Genomic DNA, 16,898 nt, shown 5'->3' on the forward strand with positions numbered 1-16,898 from the left:
CACAGACATTGGGTGAGTACCTAATAGTATCTATGTATATTTATAAAATGTAATAAATTAAGTAAATAAACTTTAAAACCTTTATTCACAATTCAAATGTGGATTTTCTGTTGTTTTTCTATAAGGAATATATAGTTGCACATTACCTAAGGGTTAAATCTAAAATGACAAGCACAGCATGCACTATTACAAATGCAATACAGTGATTAAAATGCACATGGTTTAATTGATTTTATTTGTGCTTAGACACGACCCAAACTCAAAATATCAAGTGCTCAAGAGAAGCAAGTCTGCTGAAATTGCAGACTCTAAATCATGCCAATTGAAGACCCACCTCTTCTGAGACTACTTGGGCAAATAGTAGAGTGGTTACCTTATTGACTTGGGTTTAGTAATGTCTTAACCTAGAGGTATCTTTACATTTTTAGCCTATTCAAACTGTCGGCTAAATGCCTTAAATGTAAATTTTATGCTCACAAGTAGAAGAAACAAGTCTATTATGCTTTACATTTGAAGGAAAGTCACTGTGCACTGCGTCTGTTTTTGCAGAAAAATAACTTTTACAAAAATGTCACACATTTGTCCTGTTGTAGCATTAAAACACAGTTGGAAAAGCATGCTCAAATGCATTGATACAAAATTAAAATGGACTTTTAAGCTATTTAGTAACTTCTTAGCCTAACCAAACATTGAATTATGCAATTTACATTGACTTTTTTTAGTAAAACAACAGTACTCACTCTAGACTTCCAATAGTTAACTAGGGCACTTGGGATAGCTGGTGTGTGGAGTCCAGCATTATGGAGCTTTCACTCAGCCAGATGGCCTTCAAGCTTTATGCGCTAATGCTTCTCTAAGAGAGCACTATCCAAGTCACTCATTGCTCTCCATCAACAAATCTTAGTCTTCTCTATCCATCTGCAAGCTCTTAATTGACTTGCTACTCTAGGCTTTTGTGGAAGAACAGTTTTAGTATTGCAAATCAAGGAGATTCTCCTTTAGCAGCGACATGTTGCAACTCTAGAGCAACGACCAAACATGAACAATGAGCTTCAATGTGAATGTATGTATATTTGAATGTGTAAATGTAAAAGTAAATGTATTAGTGAAGGCTAGCCTATTTGGTCCTGTTGTGCAGGACAGCTACTGTAATGTTGGGTAGGTCTTGTCTCAAAGGATCAGAGCTGTTTTGGTGGACATACACTATATGTCTGAATGTTTGTTGACACCCCCATTAATGAATGCATTCAGCTACTTTAACTGTAGAGAGAAGTACTGCCAATAGAATAGGACTCTCTGGAGTAGACAAACATGAACCTATTGGTTCCCCCAACTTCCCCAAGTCAAAAAGCAAGCACCATCAGGCCCCTGCAACTCATCCAGATTGCAGCGGCATGGGTCGTCTTCAATGTTCCTAAATTCAGCCATGTCTCTCCACTGCTGCGTTCTCTCTTCACTGGCTTCCTGTAGCTGCTGCCTGAATCAGATTCAAAACCCTGACGCTGGTCTACAAAGCCAAGAAGGGACCAGCCCCTCCATACTTGATGGCTATGGTCAAAAGCCGATCTGCACCAAGAGCCCTTCGAGCTTCAAGTACGGCTCGGCTCGACCCACAGAAGACGAGCGTCCAGGCTTTTTTCTGTCCTGCACCAAAGTGGTGGAACGAGCTTCCCCTGAGTGTCCGAACAGCAGAGTCGCTCACTGTCTTCAAACGAAGACAGAAGACCCACCTCTTCAGAGAATACTTGGGCGAATAGCAGAGTGGTCACCCTATTAACTTGTGTTTAGTTGTGTCTTAACTTAGAGGTATCTTTGAATTTTAGCTTATTCAAACTAGCTGAGGATATTCTTAAGTACATAGCAAAGCACTTTTGTAAGTCGCTCTGGATAAGATAAGAGCATCTGCTAAATGCCGTAAATGATGATGCTCCACCAACCCAACCTGGTCTTCTTGATAATCATGATCAGCACAAGGCATACGAATCCAATGCAAAAGATGATACACATTGACTCAATGCACATTTACAATAGATGTCAATCTAAACTTGCTTCAGTGACTACTCACTGGCTCATTTCATATGTGTGATATACACAAACGTAGTCAGACACACTAAAAAAGGTAAAGGTATTTGTCACTGTACAGTGTACACTGTACAGCAAAATGTGTCCTCCGCATTTAACCCATCTGGTAGTGAACATACACTCACACACACACACACACACCCAACTCAGCAGCCCGGGGAGCAGAGAGGGTAAAGGGCCTTGCTCAAGGGCCCAACAGTGGCAGCTTGCCGAGCCCGGGAATCGAACCCACAACCCTGTTATCAATATCCCGGCGCTCTAACCGCTGAGCCACCACTGCCCTACATAACACATTTAATACATACACTATACTGACTAAAAGTATTGGGACACCTGCTCCTTCATTGTTTCTTCTATTAAAAAATAGTTTATCCTGCTTGTTGGAGTAACTGTCTGTACTTTCCAGGGGAGAAGGCTTTCTACTAGATTTTGGAGAAGCATTACTGTGAGGATTTGACTGCATTCAGCGACAAGAGCATTAGTGAGGCCACCTTATCGCAAACTCACTAACTCTTCCCAAAAGTATTGGATGGCGCACCAGCCATCATTCCAGACGGCACAGTTCCACTGCTCCACAGCTCAATGCTGGGGCATTATACCCCTCTCTCTAGCCCACGCCTGGCATTAGACATGGTGCCAATAGGCTCATCTTTTTCTACTCCAGAAAGTCCTATTCTACTGGCAGTACATCTCCAGGTACTAGAAAATCTGTGTCAGCAATGGGTGCTACTTAAAGCTAAATTGCTAAATGTGTTCATAAAGGGGTTTCAACAAATCTGGACATATAGTTGATACATTACATAATCAATAATGATAATAATAAGCGTATTACAAGTAGAAAGTATCTAAGGCTTCTGGACAGGTAAATAAAAAGCCATTCAAAAAATCACTGATATCCCGTATGGACGCTTGTGAAGATTCTTAAACATCTTTTTAGATTTCATTAAGGTCAGTGGGGAAATCTCTGCAATACTGTAGTCTCGTTAAGACCTGGGTTGATCTCTGTGACAGTTAGCCTCCCCAAGCTGTACTGTGGCCAGCTGGCAAGGAGAAAAGCGTGCTAGCTTAGGGGTTCATATCTCCAACACAAAGCAGCAAGGACATCTGAATTGGCTAACGGATCAATACGTCTGCTGGTAGATCTGATCAATAGTGTGTCTGATGGTGCTGGTTTGATAGCATTTGGTCAAAGTGGAATAAACAGCCTCAATTATTTCAGGTAAAAAAAAATAGTTTATCTAAGATCTTTTCCATAAACTAAAATCTACTGATAAACCTAAACTTTGACAAATAACAGTACTAGGAAGGGTTTTTTGGAGTGATGCCATGGCAGAACCGTCACAGGAACCCTAAAGTACTTTATTTGTCAGTGACAGTTTCTTGGAATGATTTCTGTAAATGAGATGTGTGAGGGTGAAGAACCTTCTAAAGTTTGAAGAAGCTTCACATAACGCAGATGTTTAAAGAGAATCCAATCAAAGAGAACCTTTTCTGAGAACCGTACATAAAAAACAAATATATTTAGAAATCTTTATTTTTAAGAGAAAATGGAAGATATGTGGTTTGGTTTATTTATATATATACTTTGTTTACAGAAGGGTAACTTTACAGGAGAAGCAAAAAACAGCCTAAACTTTGAATGGAAGTCAATGGAACAACTGATTTTAAAGAAATTCTGTTGGTCCATTCATCATGAAATTGTTGTGATAACATTTATTTAGGTGTATATAAAAAGTGTATAAAAATATAGTTATATAGTAAAAAATCTAAAAATATATAAAAATAAAAATTAATATTTTTAAAGATTTATTTAACCCCTTATGCTTCCTGACTTTTATTACACCCTAACCCTTACTAATCTGTACCTACATGCAAAACAATGCAAACTGACTTGTTCCTAGGTTATGCAGTGGGGTAAAACAGCCAGGAAGCACAAGTCATTTCAAGGAGTTTAGGACGTAAAAAAACTGAAAACGAACATTCAACTGAAAGATTATTCAGGCAAAGAAAAATTAATGTTTATGGCATTTCACTGAAAATCCCTTTTTGGCTTATTTTTATCATAGAGTTTATGGTCAATGATCAATAGAAAGTGGCACCAGTCTAATCTATAGCAAATCTTAACACTCGTTTCTATTTATTACTTTTTTTGCCCAAACTGTTCTATAATAAGTGATCTGTCACAATATTTGGGAATCCAGAGAAAGACCTGCTAACGGATATCCATCTGTTGCAGTGTGGTTCGACCTATCTGTCACTAAAATAAAACAAAGCAAACTTTTATCAGCGAGCAGTGAATGTAAGTTTATGTTGCTCACTTTCTATGGAGCCCTGTTATGGAACACTGAACAGCATTCGGTGGTACTGACAGGGGGAAAAAAAACACATCTTAATACATGTGTGTTTTCTTTGTTGTACGAGGGATTAGGGGACACTTTCAGTGGGACGCCATTATCATTTAAACAAAAGATTTTGAAAGAAAGTTTTGTCAGGGCTTCATTAGCGCTGGCCTCCCTCTGTGGCCGGACCACGGCCGCCGTTTAGAGCAATTACTCCAGCAGAGAACAACTGTCAATCATTCTTAAAGGGGAAGGATTCCAATTAATAAACCTCTTAAGTCTTTTCCTTTTACCTCCATTCTCTCGTGCGCTTGGTCAGCGCGGGCTGCTGCGGCTGCTGGGACGGCTCGGCCGTAAAGATCAGGACCTGTCAGCCCGTGGTGTTTGGGATGGGACGGTTCTGTGTGCTATGGAGTGTGTTTTTTTTTTGTTCACCATTGTGACTGCAGTCGGTTAACGCTCGTTAACAGTTGCTAACGGCCAAAGAAGGTGGCACCCCAGCAAAAAAAAAACCCACTCGCGTTTGCTGTCTTTAGCGTCATTAGTACGGCGACAGAAGCTGGAGGAGGACGTTGAGATGTGGATGGCCTAAGGAGTGGAAAAGGTAGAAGAATTACTTTCTTTTTTTATAGTTTAAATTTATAACAAATTCTGGAATCACTTGTGCTACTTAAACTTATTAATAAGAATGCAATTACTGACACAAGCGAGACACAACATTACTCTTCACTAACTTAAACACTTCAAGAAATTAAGAAAATTAAGAAATTGTATTTGGTGCAAACACAACAAGGGCAAGTTTTATTAACAAACTAAACTGAATTATATATTTTAACTCTGAGCACCACCAAAAAAACACCTGTTGATCATTTTGAGAACTTTTCCACAGCTTCATCAGTGCAATGATGACATTTCCAGCATTTTCTGTTGTGTAAACCAGCTGATGCAGTACTTCTACACTAGCTAACAAAATATACTTTGAATCTTCCTTTTTATATCTCAGTTTCTAAGGTTTGCCAGTTGTTTTTTACACTGTTTCATCATGAGTGGACCAATAGAAATGGTCCAAAAATGGATCGGAATCAAATCGTTTTACACTGATTTCCACTGAAAGTTAAGAAGGCTTTTTCTATTCATGTAAAGTTGCTTTTTGGGCATACAAGGTTTTTGTGTTTCAGGGACAATATGAATGTTTGTATTGTTTAAATTGTTATCATGTGACAGTGACAACATAAACAAAACTAATTTCAATATTTTGACCGACATACCGAGACCAAATGTTACTCAAGCTAAACTTATATTACTTCTTACATTAACATACTGGAGCTTTGCACTGCACTTGCGTCGCATTTATTTACTGTACAGTACAGAACTGTTGACGTGATCTAGTAAGTTTAATCATTACAAAAACCCGGTTGAGCTGAGATGCCAAGATGTGGATGGCGTGCAAAGCAGGAAAAGGTACAATATTTACTTTAGGTTTAGTTATTTATAGTTTTTGATTTGTAACAAAATTTCGAATCACTTGTGCTATTTTAACTGATTAATAAGAATACAGAGTGCAAACAAAACAAGGGCAAGTTTCATTGACAAACTGAACTGTATATTTTGAGAGCACTGAGCACCACCAAAAAAACAGCGATTGATCATTTTAAGAACTTTTCCACAGTTCCAAATCAGTGCATTGTTGAAAACGTCAGCTTTTTCTGTTGTGTGAGCCAGTCAATGCAGTACTTTTACAGTAGCTTAAAAAACATAAATTGAAAACTAGCAATGTATACAACATATATTTTAGCTGTTGAGCAAAAAACGTATGTCTAATTTTTTTCAGATTTTGGTTTGTACCTTTGGACATAATGTGAATCTAACAGTTGTATTTAACCTTCTGTCCAAACTGCTGTTGAATGGACCAATAGAAATGCTCCAAAATCAAATCTTTTTACAATGACTTCCATTGAAAGTGTTTCCATTGAAAGAAGGTTTTTACTTTTCCTGTAAAGTTGCTACTTTAGACATATGAGGCCTTTGCATGGCAGCAAAAATCTACTACACTTTTACATTTTTGCTGTGTTATCATATGACAGTAACAATATAATACCAACCCTATTTCAATATTATGACGGACATACCAAGATCAAATGTGACTCAAGCTAAACTTACATATTTAAGCTTTACATGGCACTTCTTTGAAAGCCATATTAATGTGTCATACAGTACAGAACTGTTGACGTGATCACAAAAAATAGTCACAGTTAGGCCAAACATCACCTCTCACTGTCCCCCTACATGAGAATGTAGCACGTGAATGAGCTACTGCGCACATAAAAAGAAAAATCTGTGCCCTAGTTCTCTTTCATGGAAACTGATGAAGCATGTGTTGCTCTTGCTACTTTTTTACATAACTGAGAATAGTCCCAGGCTGCAAGCTCTGCACATCAGTGAGTTTTTCAGTAAATGCATTAATAGAAATCATCCAAAACAACTTGGAATTAAATCTTATTAAAGTTATGTCAGTGACAATAAAGTACATATACCACCAGCTCTTCTAATTCACATCAATAATAATGATACTAAGATCTCATGGGTCCTAGTTGGGGAAAAAAATATTGGGGGTCCTGGTATTAAAATTTACCTTTAATGAATTAACGAAGTAACTATACATTTGCTTGTTTATGTGCTAGAGATGGACAATTCCGGTCCAGAAAGTAAAAAATCTGGCCCAGGATTTAGTTTCAACTGCCAGGGCAGCCTGACTGCAGCTAAAGTTAAAACAAAATCCTGGGCTGTATTTTTACTTTCTGGGCCTGAATTTTTGCTACTTCTACTATTTTAATGGAGAATCACTAACGGATTTGAGTGCTAAAACCTATGAGTATAAAATATACCAGTAGCAATCTACGCGGCCCAATAAACCCAGTAAGCAGCACTCCCCCACCCCCCCACCGCACAATGCAATTGCCTGCCTGCTCTGCTAGTAGTTACAGCACTTTCTCCAAACTCAATCAACTCTTCAACAACACTTCAACATAATCATGCCCATTACTTGCTATCTTTAAAAGTTCAGAAAATCAGAATGGAATGAGCTACAGGACTTTACTGTTACAAAAAAGTCAAAAATGGCTTCCTGGCTTAGACGTATGGTTCTAGAAACATTAGTACAGGACATTTATATTATTGATAATGCGGAGGTTCTTAAAACTTCTTGAAAAGGTTTTTACAAAAATGTCTCTCAAAGAACCACCCAGTGGATGGTCCTTTTGGGGAGCAATTCTGTATTATTAGAGAGCATCTCAAACATTCACTTTTACGGGAGCCATTGTTAGCGGTCCCAAAAGTTCAAACGTACTGAACTTTGAGACTGTGCAAATGTTCAGATGCATAGCTAAGCAGCAGCACCATTTTTTGAATGTGTTAATGTAAAATATCAGAATTGTGTAGTTTCCAAGTTTTCTTGAATCACAAAATAAGTTATTGAAGGGTGTTGGTTTGAATCCATAGGGTAGTGAAATCATAGGTGTCTTGCCTCTGTTTGCCTCTTATTAAGAGAGAATTTCACTTCCTAATTGACCTTCATTTTAAATTCCCAACAGCAAACTGAAGAAGCCCGCTTTGTGTTCTGCTCTCAGAAGATGGTCCTTTTTTCCACTTAGACTGACTTTTCATCTCATTCCAATGGTCATTCTCTGAACCCTCCCTTCATTACTTTGGATTCGCCTTTAAATACCTGACCTCTCCCTGGACATACGGTTCATTCTGCTGTCCCGAGGAGCCGCGTCCGACGAGTGTGTTCGAATGCATTTGTCTCTGGATACCATAAACATGGCGGACGATGGCTGCCTCTCGGCGGACAACTACCACGACCTGGGGAAAGGAGGCGGCTCAGGCGTTGGTGGCCGGGTCCACAGCATTGATGTCATACTTGGCTTCAGCAAAGACCAGGACCACTTGCTCAACCCTGTGGGACCTGTGGGGAGCCATAAAGTGGATGGAGATGATCTGGGGGAACAAGGAAAGCATGTGGCCTCTGACCCCTATGCCCACCTGCCCAGCCTGTCCGACAACTCACAGCAGTCGGCTTACCATGGTGAGAAATTATTTTTCAGTCAGTTTATGATTCAGTTTATGATTCAGTTATCCAGCTTTGATCTGATTGGCTGCCCAGTCAACAAGCCCTAAGGACCTGAAACACTTCTTATGACATCAGTGGGAGTGGGCGGGGCTAAACTGACATAGGTCAATCAAATAAAAAAAATAAATACAAATAAAACAATGAATTAAAAAAGACTTATTTTTTATGGACTTTATGAACAAGAAGTGAGCAGTATATGTAAAAAAAAAAAGTATTTTTATGATTATAGATTTAATGAATCTATGCTATTACAATATAGATTAGTTTAGTTGTAGTATTACATTAATAATATTACTAATATAATACTACGACTAATAATAATAATAATAATAATAATAATAATAATATTGTGAGTTACACAAATGCATGAATTATTTTCATTTGCAGCATAAAACTATCTACATGAACTACTGTGCAATCTTTGCATCCTTAGCTCATGTTAGATAAATAACCTTTAAAATAAGTGTGTTATCGATGCCTCTTTACCAGCAGGCATAAATAAAGCCTATGCTAATGTAACTGAGGCCGCTGCTAGTTTAATTAGCTAGTACCTTTGCTTCAATGGTCTAATATGTAGGATTTCTGCTAGCTTATACGGTTATATGCGGCTATAACCAAACCACATACAGCTATGAGCTATCATTACCTTGTCTGTTGTGTGACTGACTTTCTTTAACTATTTACAAACGTCCATTACTCCGTTTAAAACGATGTATATTGACTCTGACTGAAAGCGTTAGCTAGCTGCTCAAGCTTTGGGAAAGACGCTGCTGGGGCATTATGGGAAATGTAGTTCCCTGTAGTTCTGCTCGGCCATCCAGGACATTTTACCGCCAAAACCTATTTCCAACTAATTATGAGAGTGAAGAGGTTGGGCCTACATGTGCCCTAAATGGGGTTTAGAGGGTTAATCAGACTTAGCACTGCTGGATGGACTTGGATAAATAAAAAAACGGGAAAAAAAATAAAAAATGTACAACATTGAGATGGGCTTTATTAATGTATCCAGCTTGTCCTGGGTGCTGGACATGGTTAGATTACTTCTCCCTACCAATTATGACAGGAATATAATAAATACATCACTTCACAATTGACAGTGCTCCTGATGGAGCCTCATACAGAGCTCAGGATGCAGGATTTCACTGCCAAAATGGAAGAATTTGATAGGATTCTTTGATTTTATAGTGAAATAATGTAAAAAGGATTCACAAAGTGAACTAGGAGGAATCAGTGCTGCCTTCAAGTCTACTTTGGAAGTTCATACTTGTGACTTTGAGGCTCGTAAAGCTGCGTTATTTCTGTTCAAGTGGTTTTCAATGGCAACAACACTTTTTTAATTTCTGTTTTTCTGTTGCCAACAGAAAGCAAGTATATTTACAGTTACTGCAAACACTGCTACCAACAAACAAGACAAAACAACAAAACAAGAGCAAAGAATTATAATTAGGTGACTGATACTTTTTCCAGTACAAAGTATCAATAGGTTACAGTGTGTAGGCCCACATTTTAAAAATATTTTCCTCAATAAAACTTCCCCACTGTGGGAATAATAAAGGATTATCTTATCTTATCTTAAACGACATGCATTCATTAGAAAAATATAGCAACAATATTCAGGACAAACCATGACATTGTGGTTAAAAGTGTTAACGATACCTTTTCCAGTACAAAGTATCAGTAGCATGTACTTAATTTAACACTAGATGACAAAAGTATTATTGACTGACAGCTTAATAACCAAAAAAAACATTGCGATGAATTAACGGTCACAACCGGCCATGTCTCCTGAGAGGCTTCTGCACACTATGTTACATAATGCTTAGTGGGAGGCTGCACACACCGTAATGCTATGCTGACGTTAACAGAGGTAGCAGACGTACTTAAAGGCTGACTCTTACAGATTTAAACACTAGCTGATGTCTAATTTAGATGTGGGCTAATCCACAAACAGGACAAACATCATCGTCCGTTTTACACATAAAGTCTGTATTTGCCCCTGTCAGTATGTGATAGTGTGTGGGCCCACATTTTATACATACTTTCCCCAATAAAAGACATGCATTCATCAGAAAAATATAGCAACAATATTCAGGACAGACCATGACATTGTGGTTAAAACTCTTAATATAAAACAGACGCAATGGTTTTTAGATATAATACACTTTACGGACAAAAGTATTGGGACACCTGCTCATTCATTGTTCCTTCCGAAATCAAGAATATTTTAAAAAGAGTTTATCCTGCTTTTGTTGGAGTAACAGTCTCTGCTGTCTAGGGAGGAAGGCTTTCTACTAGATTTTGGAGTAGCATTGCTGTCAGGATTTGATTGCATTCAAAGACAGTGTGTGTGAGGTGTTAGTGTTAGTGAGAGTGTTAGTGAGGCTAGGGTATTTATAAATGATCACCGCCCCACCTCATTCCCAACTCCCCAGCTCATCCCAAAAGAATTGGATAGAACACCAGCCATCATTCCAGAGAACACAGTTCCACTGCTCCACATCTCAATGCTTTGGGGGTTTTCTACCCCTCTTGCCCTCACCTGGCATTAGGCATGGTGCTAATGGGTTAATTGTTGTTCTGCTCTAGAGAGACCTATTCTATTGGCAATACTTGTCCACAGGGACTTAAGCTGTGTTAAAGAATGCCTCTAATGAATGCTTCATTAGAAGCGGTGTCCACAAACATTTGGATACATAGTGTACATTCTCATGAATGGCAAAACAAGTCACACATAACGTTAAGATAAGGGGATCCTTCATATTTTCAAAATGCAAAATATTATCCTTAATAATAATATCTGTTTTGTTTTTTATTGGTTTTATTGTATTGGCAGAAAATTGCTTTAAAAATATAGGCATGGTTATTTAAATGATATTACATTAACTGATATTAACTTACATTAATTAAATTTAAGCAGAATCGTTATCCAGCCCTCTACAAATGATTGTGGCACTACTCCATAGTGCTATCCCGGGAAGATTTAGCCTTAGTTTCTGTTTTATAAATGTTAATGTACTCTCATTAGCAAACACAGTGGAGAATTATGACTATTAGACCTGGCCCAATACTCCATCAACAAATAAGAACTCCACAATACACCCTAATATATAAATTCTATACTTTGTTAGCGCTTAGCTAATAGTAGTACATATGAACTGGCTGTTTGGCTAATCTACACTATTTGGACACCAACACATTACACCTACAGGAGCTTTTATGGCATCACGTTCTACATCCATTAATATAGAGGCAGTCCTCCTTTGCAGCTCTAACAGCACGTTTGGAACTCTGCAGTTATTGAGTTAGCAGAGCGTTGGAGACTCTCGGAGCTCAGCACTCTGCGACTTTACGAGTTGCTGTGGTTCCTAAACGCTTCCACTTTTCAGTAATACCACTCACAGTTGATGGTGGATTATCTAGGAGGGAAGAAATTTTGACAGACTTGCTGCAAGGGTGGCATCCTATTATATAAAGTACCAAGCTAAAGTTCAGTGGGCTCTTTAGAACCACCCATTTCTTCACTAATGTGTGTACAGACATGGCTAGTAGCTTACGTTCATACATTCGTGTCATGAAACTTCTGAATTTAATGATTTAGAGGCGTGTCCCAATACTTTTGTCCATATATTGTATATATGATCTCGTACATTGCAGTTTCAGGAGTCAGTAAAGAGTCCTGCCTGGAATATCCAGCAGGCCTACACTGAAGTATCTTCTCACATCACTGGTTCCACCTAATTGGTTGAATTCATTGGATCTTAAGGTCTTCAGTCCTGCTTCTGAAGTCCTAACCAATAGCAGAGCATGCTTATGGACATTTTCATGCTGCATGTTTGTAATTCTTTCTAATAGCCTAGGTGAACATGGTATTTCTTAAGTGGTCAGAAAAATAGTGGTCAGCGCCTAAGAGACTCACCCCTGCCACTACTGGAGCTGCAGCGCTGCGAACAGCAAGACATTTAACACTGGCCCACACTTACACTGAAGCAATGATCTGATGATAATCTAGCCTAACTTAATTAGATTCATTTGCGATCTGCTCCCACCACAACATGTGGCTCGCTTTGCTCCTTATCTGTTTCTCTGAAATGAAAATCTCTGCTTCTGCCAAGCATCTCCCCTCCTCCTTCATGGACACAAAGAGGCTAAGGGAGGTTTTAAAGCGTTTGGATTAGCAGCCCAGGCCACATGAGGCCTTGCAGGTTTAACAGGTGACATCTGTTTGCCTGCTCAGGGATTACTGAGGGGAACTGCACAGAGCGAAAGATGTGCTGGAACTCACTAGTGTCCCGTTGGACGGTGGGGTGAGGATGTAAATAGAATGGCTATTATGGTGAATGCTAATATTTATTTTTTATATATGCTTAATTTTATGCTTCCTCCAAAGGGGGAAGTCCAAAATCTTCCTGAACCTACAAGTTTGGATGTAACTTTTGTACGGTTCAACTGAAATCTGTTGGTTTAGCTATCAAAATGACTTATTTCATTAATTTCATTTAATTTAATTGAATGAAAATGTTTTTATTTACATTTTTATTTTCTTATTTAATTCATTAAATTGTATTTTATTTTATTTTACAGTGTATAGAAACTGGCTTGCTATTTTGCCTAAATATATAGTTCATTATGGCATACAGTGACTATCTGCACAGCACTTGATGAGTACACTCATGGTGCTAATGCTGTCCTTCCTACTGAGCTGGTCCCTTCTATCACTGTCCCTACCCGAATCGTGCCCCCTGCCCTATTTCTGCCAAGCATGCGTATGCATGTGCAGCACAAATTGGCCGAGAGACGCAAATCGGGCAGCGACAGGGCTGAGTCTGAAGTGGTCGTGTCGCTGCCATCCCTACTCCGTGTTGGCTAGCACACTAATGCTAGTGGTGGGTTAGCATGTTTAGCCAGTGCAAATATGGCAGCAAGTTTGTGACTTGCCAGCCTTGACTGTTTGTTTATCCTCCTCAAATCGAGATTACTACTGGATCAGTCCATCAAAACTGCACTCGAAAATGTTCATTCTAAAGTATGGATTTGTGGGGATACTCAACTTGACACTTTTATCTATATTACACACTACATACTCAAAAACTAGTTGGGCCGCAATTAGGAAACACTCACTGTACATAATGCGGTTAGCTAGCAGTAATTAGCTAGCTAACTACTGCTCGCTAAACTCTGCCTTGCCCAAGTGGTGCAAGAGTAGATGTTTGGTAGCAGTTTTGGTAAACTATCTACACATTTTAGAAATGTTATTTTCCTAATATTCATTTAATTTCATCTGTGCCTTTCATATAAGCAATGTAAATAACCAGGCTTGGGCCACCAAGCGACCCAGCCTGATCAGGAGGACCACCACAGTACCCACACCTGTTGCGGCATTCTTCTAGCAATTCTAGCAATTTTATGTTTTACCATTAAGGTTGTAAAATGTGACTGTATTATTTGTACATGTGAGCAAATGTTACATTACACTTACTATGAAGTCTAGTGCCTTGGGCCAGTGCTAAGAATACATGCCTTTTTGCTAACTAGGCCAGTCTAAGTACTCTAGATGATGGTAGATGCAGTAGATCCAGTGAACAGTCATTTTTTTGACAAACTAATAGGTTGGCACATCGTTCACTGAGGAGAAAAGTCCCTGTGTTAAAGACGACTACATCCACATTCAGCACTGTACCAGCACTTTACCAGTTAGCGTTAGCTTATTAACTCATCCGAATAGGCAGCCTCTATGACTTATCTGACACTTAAACATACTTCTCTAAAACAGATTTCTATGATGTCTATTCACTTTTTGAAAGCCCTGTCGCCACTGTGCTAACATTCTCTAAAATAACACACCAAAAACAGAATTAGTCTGAAAATACTAAAAGAATAATCTCCTTAAATGAACATGCAGCATAAAATGTAACATGTCTTATGTCTTACGACAGTGCCTACATGAATCGTCTCAATGTCTTTATAAATGAATAACTGCACTGTTTTCAATCCCAATTTTTTGTCCCCTTATTTCTAGACACAGGACTGTTCTCCAGTGATAAGTGTGATGGAGACCTTGGTGATCTTCACCGGGGAGGTGTGGAGAGTGACAGCAGGTCCCCCGAGCCCCCTGAGGAGGACCAGCCCAAGAAGAAGCACAGACGCAACCGAACCACCTTCACCACCTACCAGCTGCATGAGCTGGAGCGCGCCTTTGAGAAATCCCACTACCCTGATGTTTACAGCCGTGAGGAACTGGCCATGAAAGTTAATCTCCCAGAAGTTCGTGTGCAGGTAGGCTTGGGGGAAAAAACAGGTCGACTTAATGTTATTACTTGTGTAAAGGTGTGAGTAATTATTGTTAATTTTATTAAATTGTTGAAATAGGGATTCTCTGTGTGGGGCTTAAGTTGAATAGTCCCAATAGCAGCAGGTAATGGTGTTAAACTGTGGAGGTAATGTGTTAATGGGAGGACTATTGGGTAGTGTAAACAGTGAGACCTTGTTCTAGGAGCTTTGTTTAATTGACAGTATAAGGGCCATTTAAGGCCTCTAATCCAGAGGCTTTGGAGCTTTCCTGTCCATCGTATTAGTGACTCCAAGTCAGGACCACTCCTTTAATCCTCAGCAAACACCACCTACCGGAATATAGTCACCACACTTAAAAAAAATAAAGTAAACCTTTCAATCCTGGCTGCGTTATATTGAAGGTGCTTGGAAACAGGTAAAATCATTGCATTTAAAAGACAATATAAGGGTAAATTTAATTAGTAAATGAATTAATAATAGAATTTTACATGTCTCTGTTCCTTTCAAAACATACTGGTTATGTCTCAAACGAACCATTTATGTGACCATTCATCCTTTGTGTAACTTATATGAAAACTAATATATTTACATTTATCTGCTTATCACTGCTTATAGCAGTTTAGCTCCGCCCTCTCACACTGAAGTTACAGTAAAGTGTGACACTGAAGTGTGACAGCTTGGACTGCTGTTTTGAATGCTGAGGCTTTTTAGGCTCAATACAAGGACCCAATCAGAACAGAGCTCGTATAACTATATTATAAAGGCACAGAAACTAATGAACTTTCATTCTAAACAAGGTTGGTAATGACTGTGTAAGAAATGGAAATTTAATTAATAAAGGTGCCAAAAAGGGTTCTTTAATACCAAGTACCTTTAGCCCCCTAAAGCAACATAATGGGAAAATTGGATTCTTGCTCCTGGGTTTCCCCTACAGTGTAATTGTCGTGCAGGTCGTGCGCTGAGCCACCACTAAAGAACAAGGTTTTCTGGGCGAGCTGAGAGATGCAGAACCGGTACTGAAAGTGAAAGAAGCATGCAAACTGAGGCGATAGAGTAACATTACGGGATTTTTTCACAAATATGACTTGGGTTGTGCAGTTCTTACAAGCGTTTTCCTGCCCACGTCTCTAAAGTTACATTGCACAGTTAGCAACGACAGCGACGTTATTCTTTCTATTACAGGTTAGTGGAGCATCACAATGCTTTTACGGAAAAAAAGCTACAAGGTGTTGTTTAAAGCCCCTTTTTGTAAATAAGATGTGTAGGTGAACCTCAACATGAACTTTAAGATCTGTACCAAGCAAACGTTATTTTTTTTTCTATTACCAACAATAACTCCAGAACCTCATGTTCTATATTTCTAAACACGTATCTGTTTATAAATCTTCTTCTAGGTGTGGTTCCAGAACCGACGTGCCAAATGGCGGCGCCAGGAAAAGATGGACACCAGCAGCATGAAACTCCATGACTCTCCGATGCTCTCGTTCAACAGACCCCCGATGCCCTCCAACGTGGGACCGATGAGCAACTCCTTGCCCTTAGACCCCTGGTTGTCGTCCCCGCTTTCTAGCGCCACTCCCATGCACAGCATCCCTGGCTTCATGGGCCCAGGCCAAAGCCTGCAGCCTGCCTACCCCAGCCACCCAGGGTTCCTCAACTCATCTCCAGGCATGGTCCAGGGCATGCAGCCCATGCCTCCTCCACCGTACCAGTGCCCACCAGCATTCAACGACAAGTATCCTCTAGAGGACGTGGACCGCAGTTCCAGCATCGCGGCTCTGAGAATGAAGGCCAAGGAACATATCCAGTCCATGGACAAAACCTGGCAACCCATGTGATGCAAGGACTGGATTGTATGGATGAATGATGTAAAACAGTGTAAAGTCTTATAGAATCGGTTAGAACCGTGCAAGGAGAACGCATGTGCTCAGCACTGGATGTTGGAACTCTTTGGAGGATTGAATTGCACTCTAAAGCTCTCAACATCGAGAACTCAAGAACAAAAACCCTCTGCACGTCTTGATTACGCTCAACTTTGGATGTCTAAAGCTCATCAGCAA

The 16,898-nt window shown here is 39.4% G+C and overlaps 1 protein-coding gene across 1 annotated transcript; it reads left to right on the plus strand.

Annotated features, from left to right (window-relative positions):
- The first annotated feature begins 8,213 nt into the window (after window positions 1-8,213).
- On the plus strand, window positions 8,214-16,676 carry rx2 (retinal homeobox gene 2). The gene is made up of 3 exons (XM_072669065.1): window positions 8,214-8,505; window positions 14,567-14,823; window positions 16,233-16,676. Exons 1-3 carry the CDS (start codon window positions 8,214-8,216, stop codon window positions 16,674-16,676), a joined length of 993 nt encoding a protein of 330 aa, XP_072525166.1.
- Window positions 16,677-16,898: the final 222 nt, after the last annotated feature.

Source organism: Salminus brasiliensis, chromosome 23, assembly GCF_030463535.1.
Source record: "Salminus brasiliensis chromosome 23, fSalBra1.hap2, whole genome shotgun sequence".
NCBI classification, from domain to species: Eukaryota; Metazoa; Chordata; class Actinopteri; order Characiformes; family Bryconidae; genus Salminus; species Salminus brasiliensis.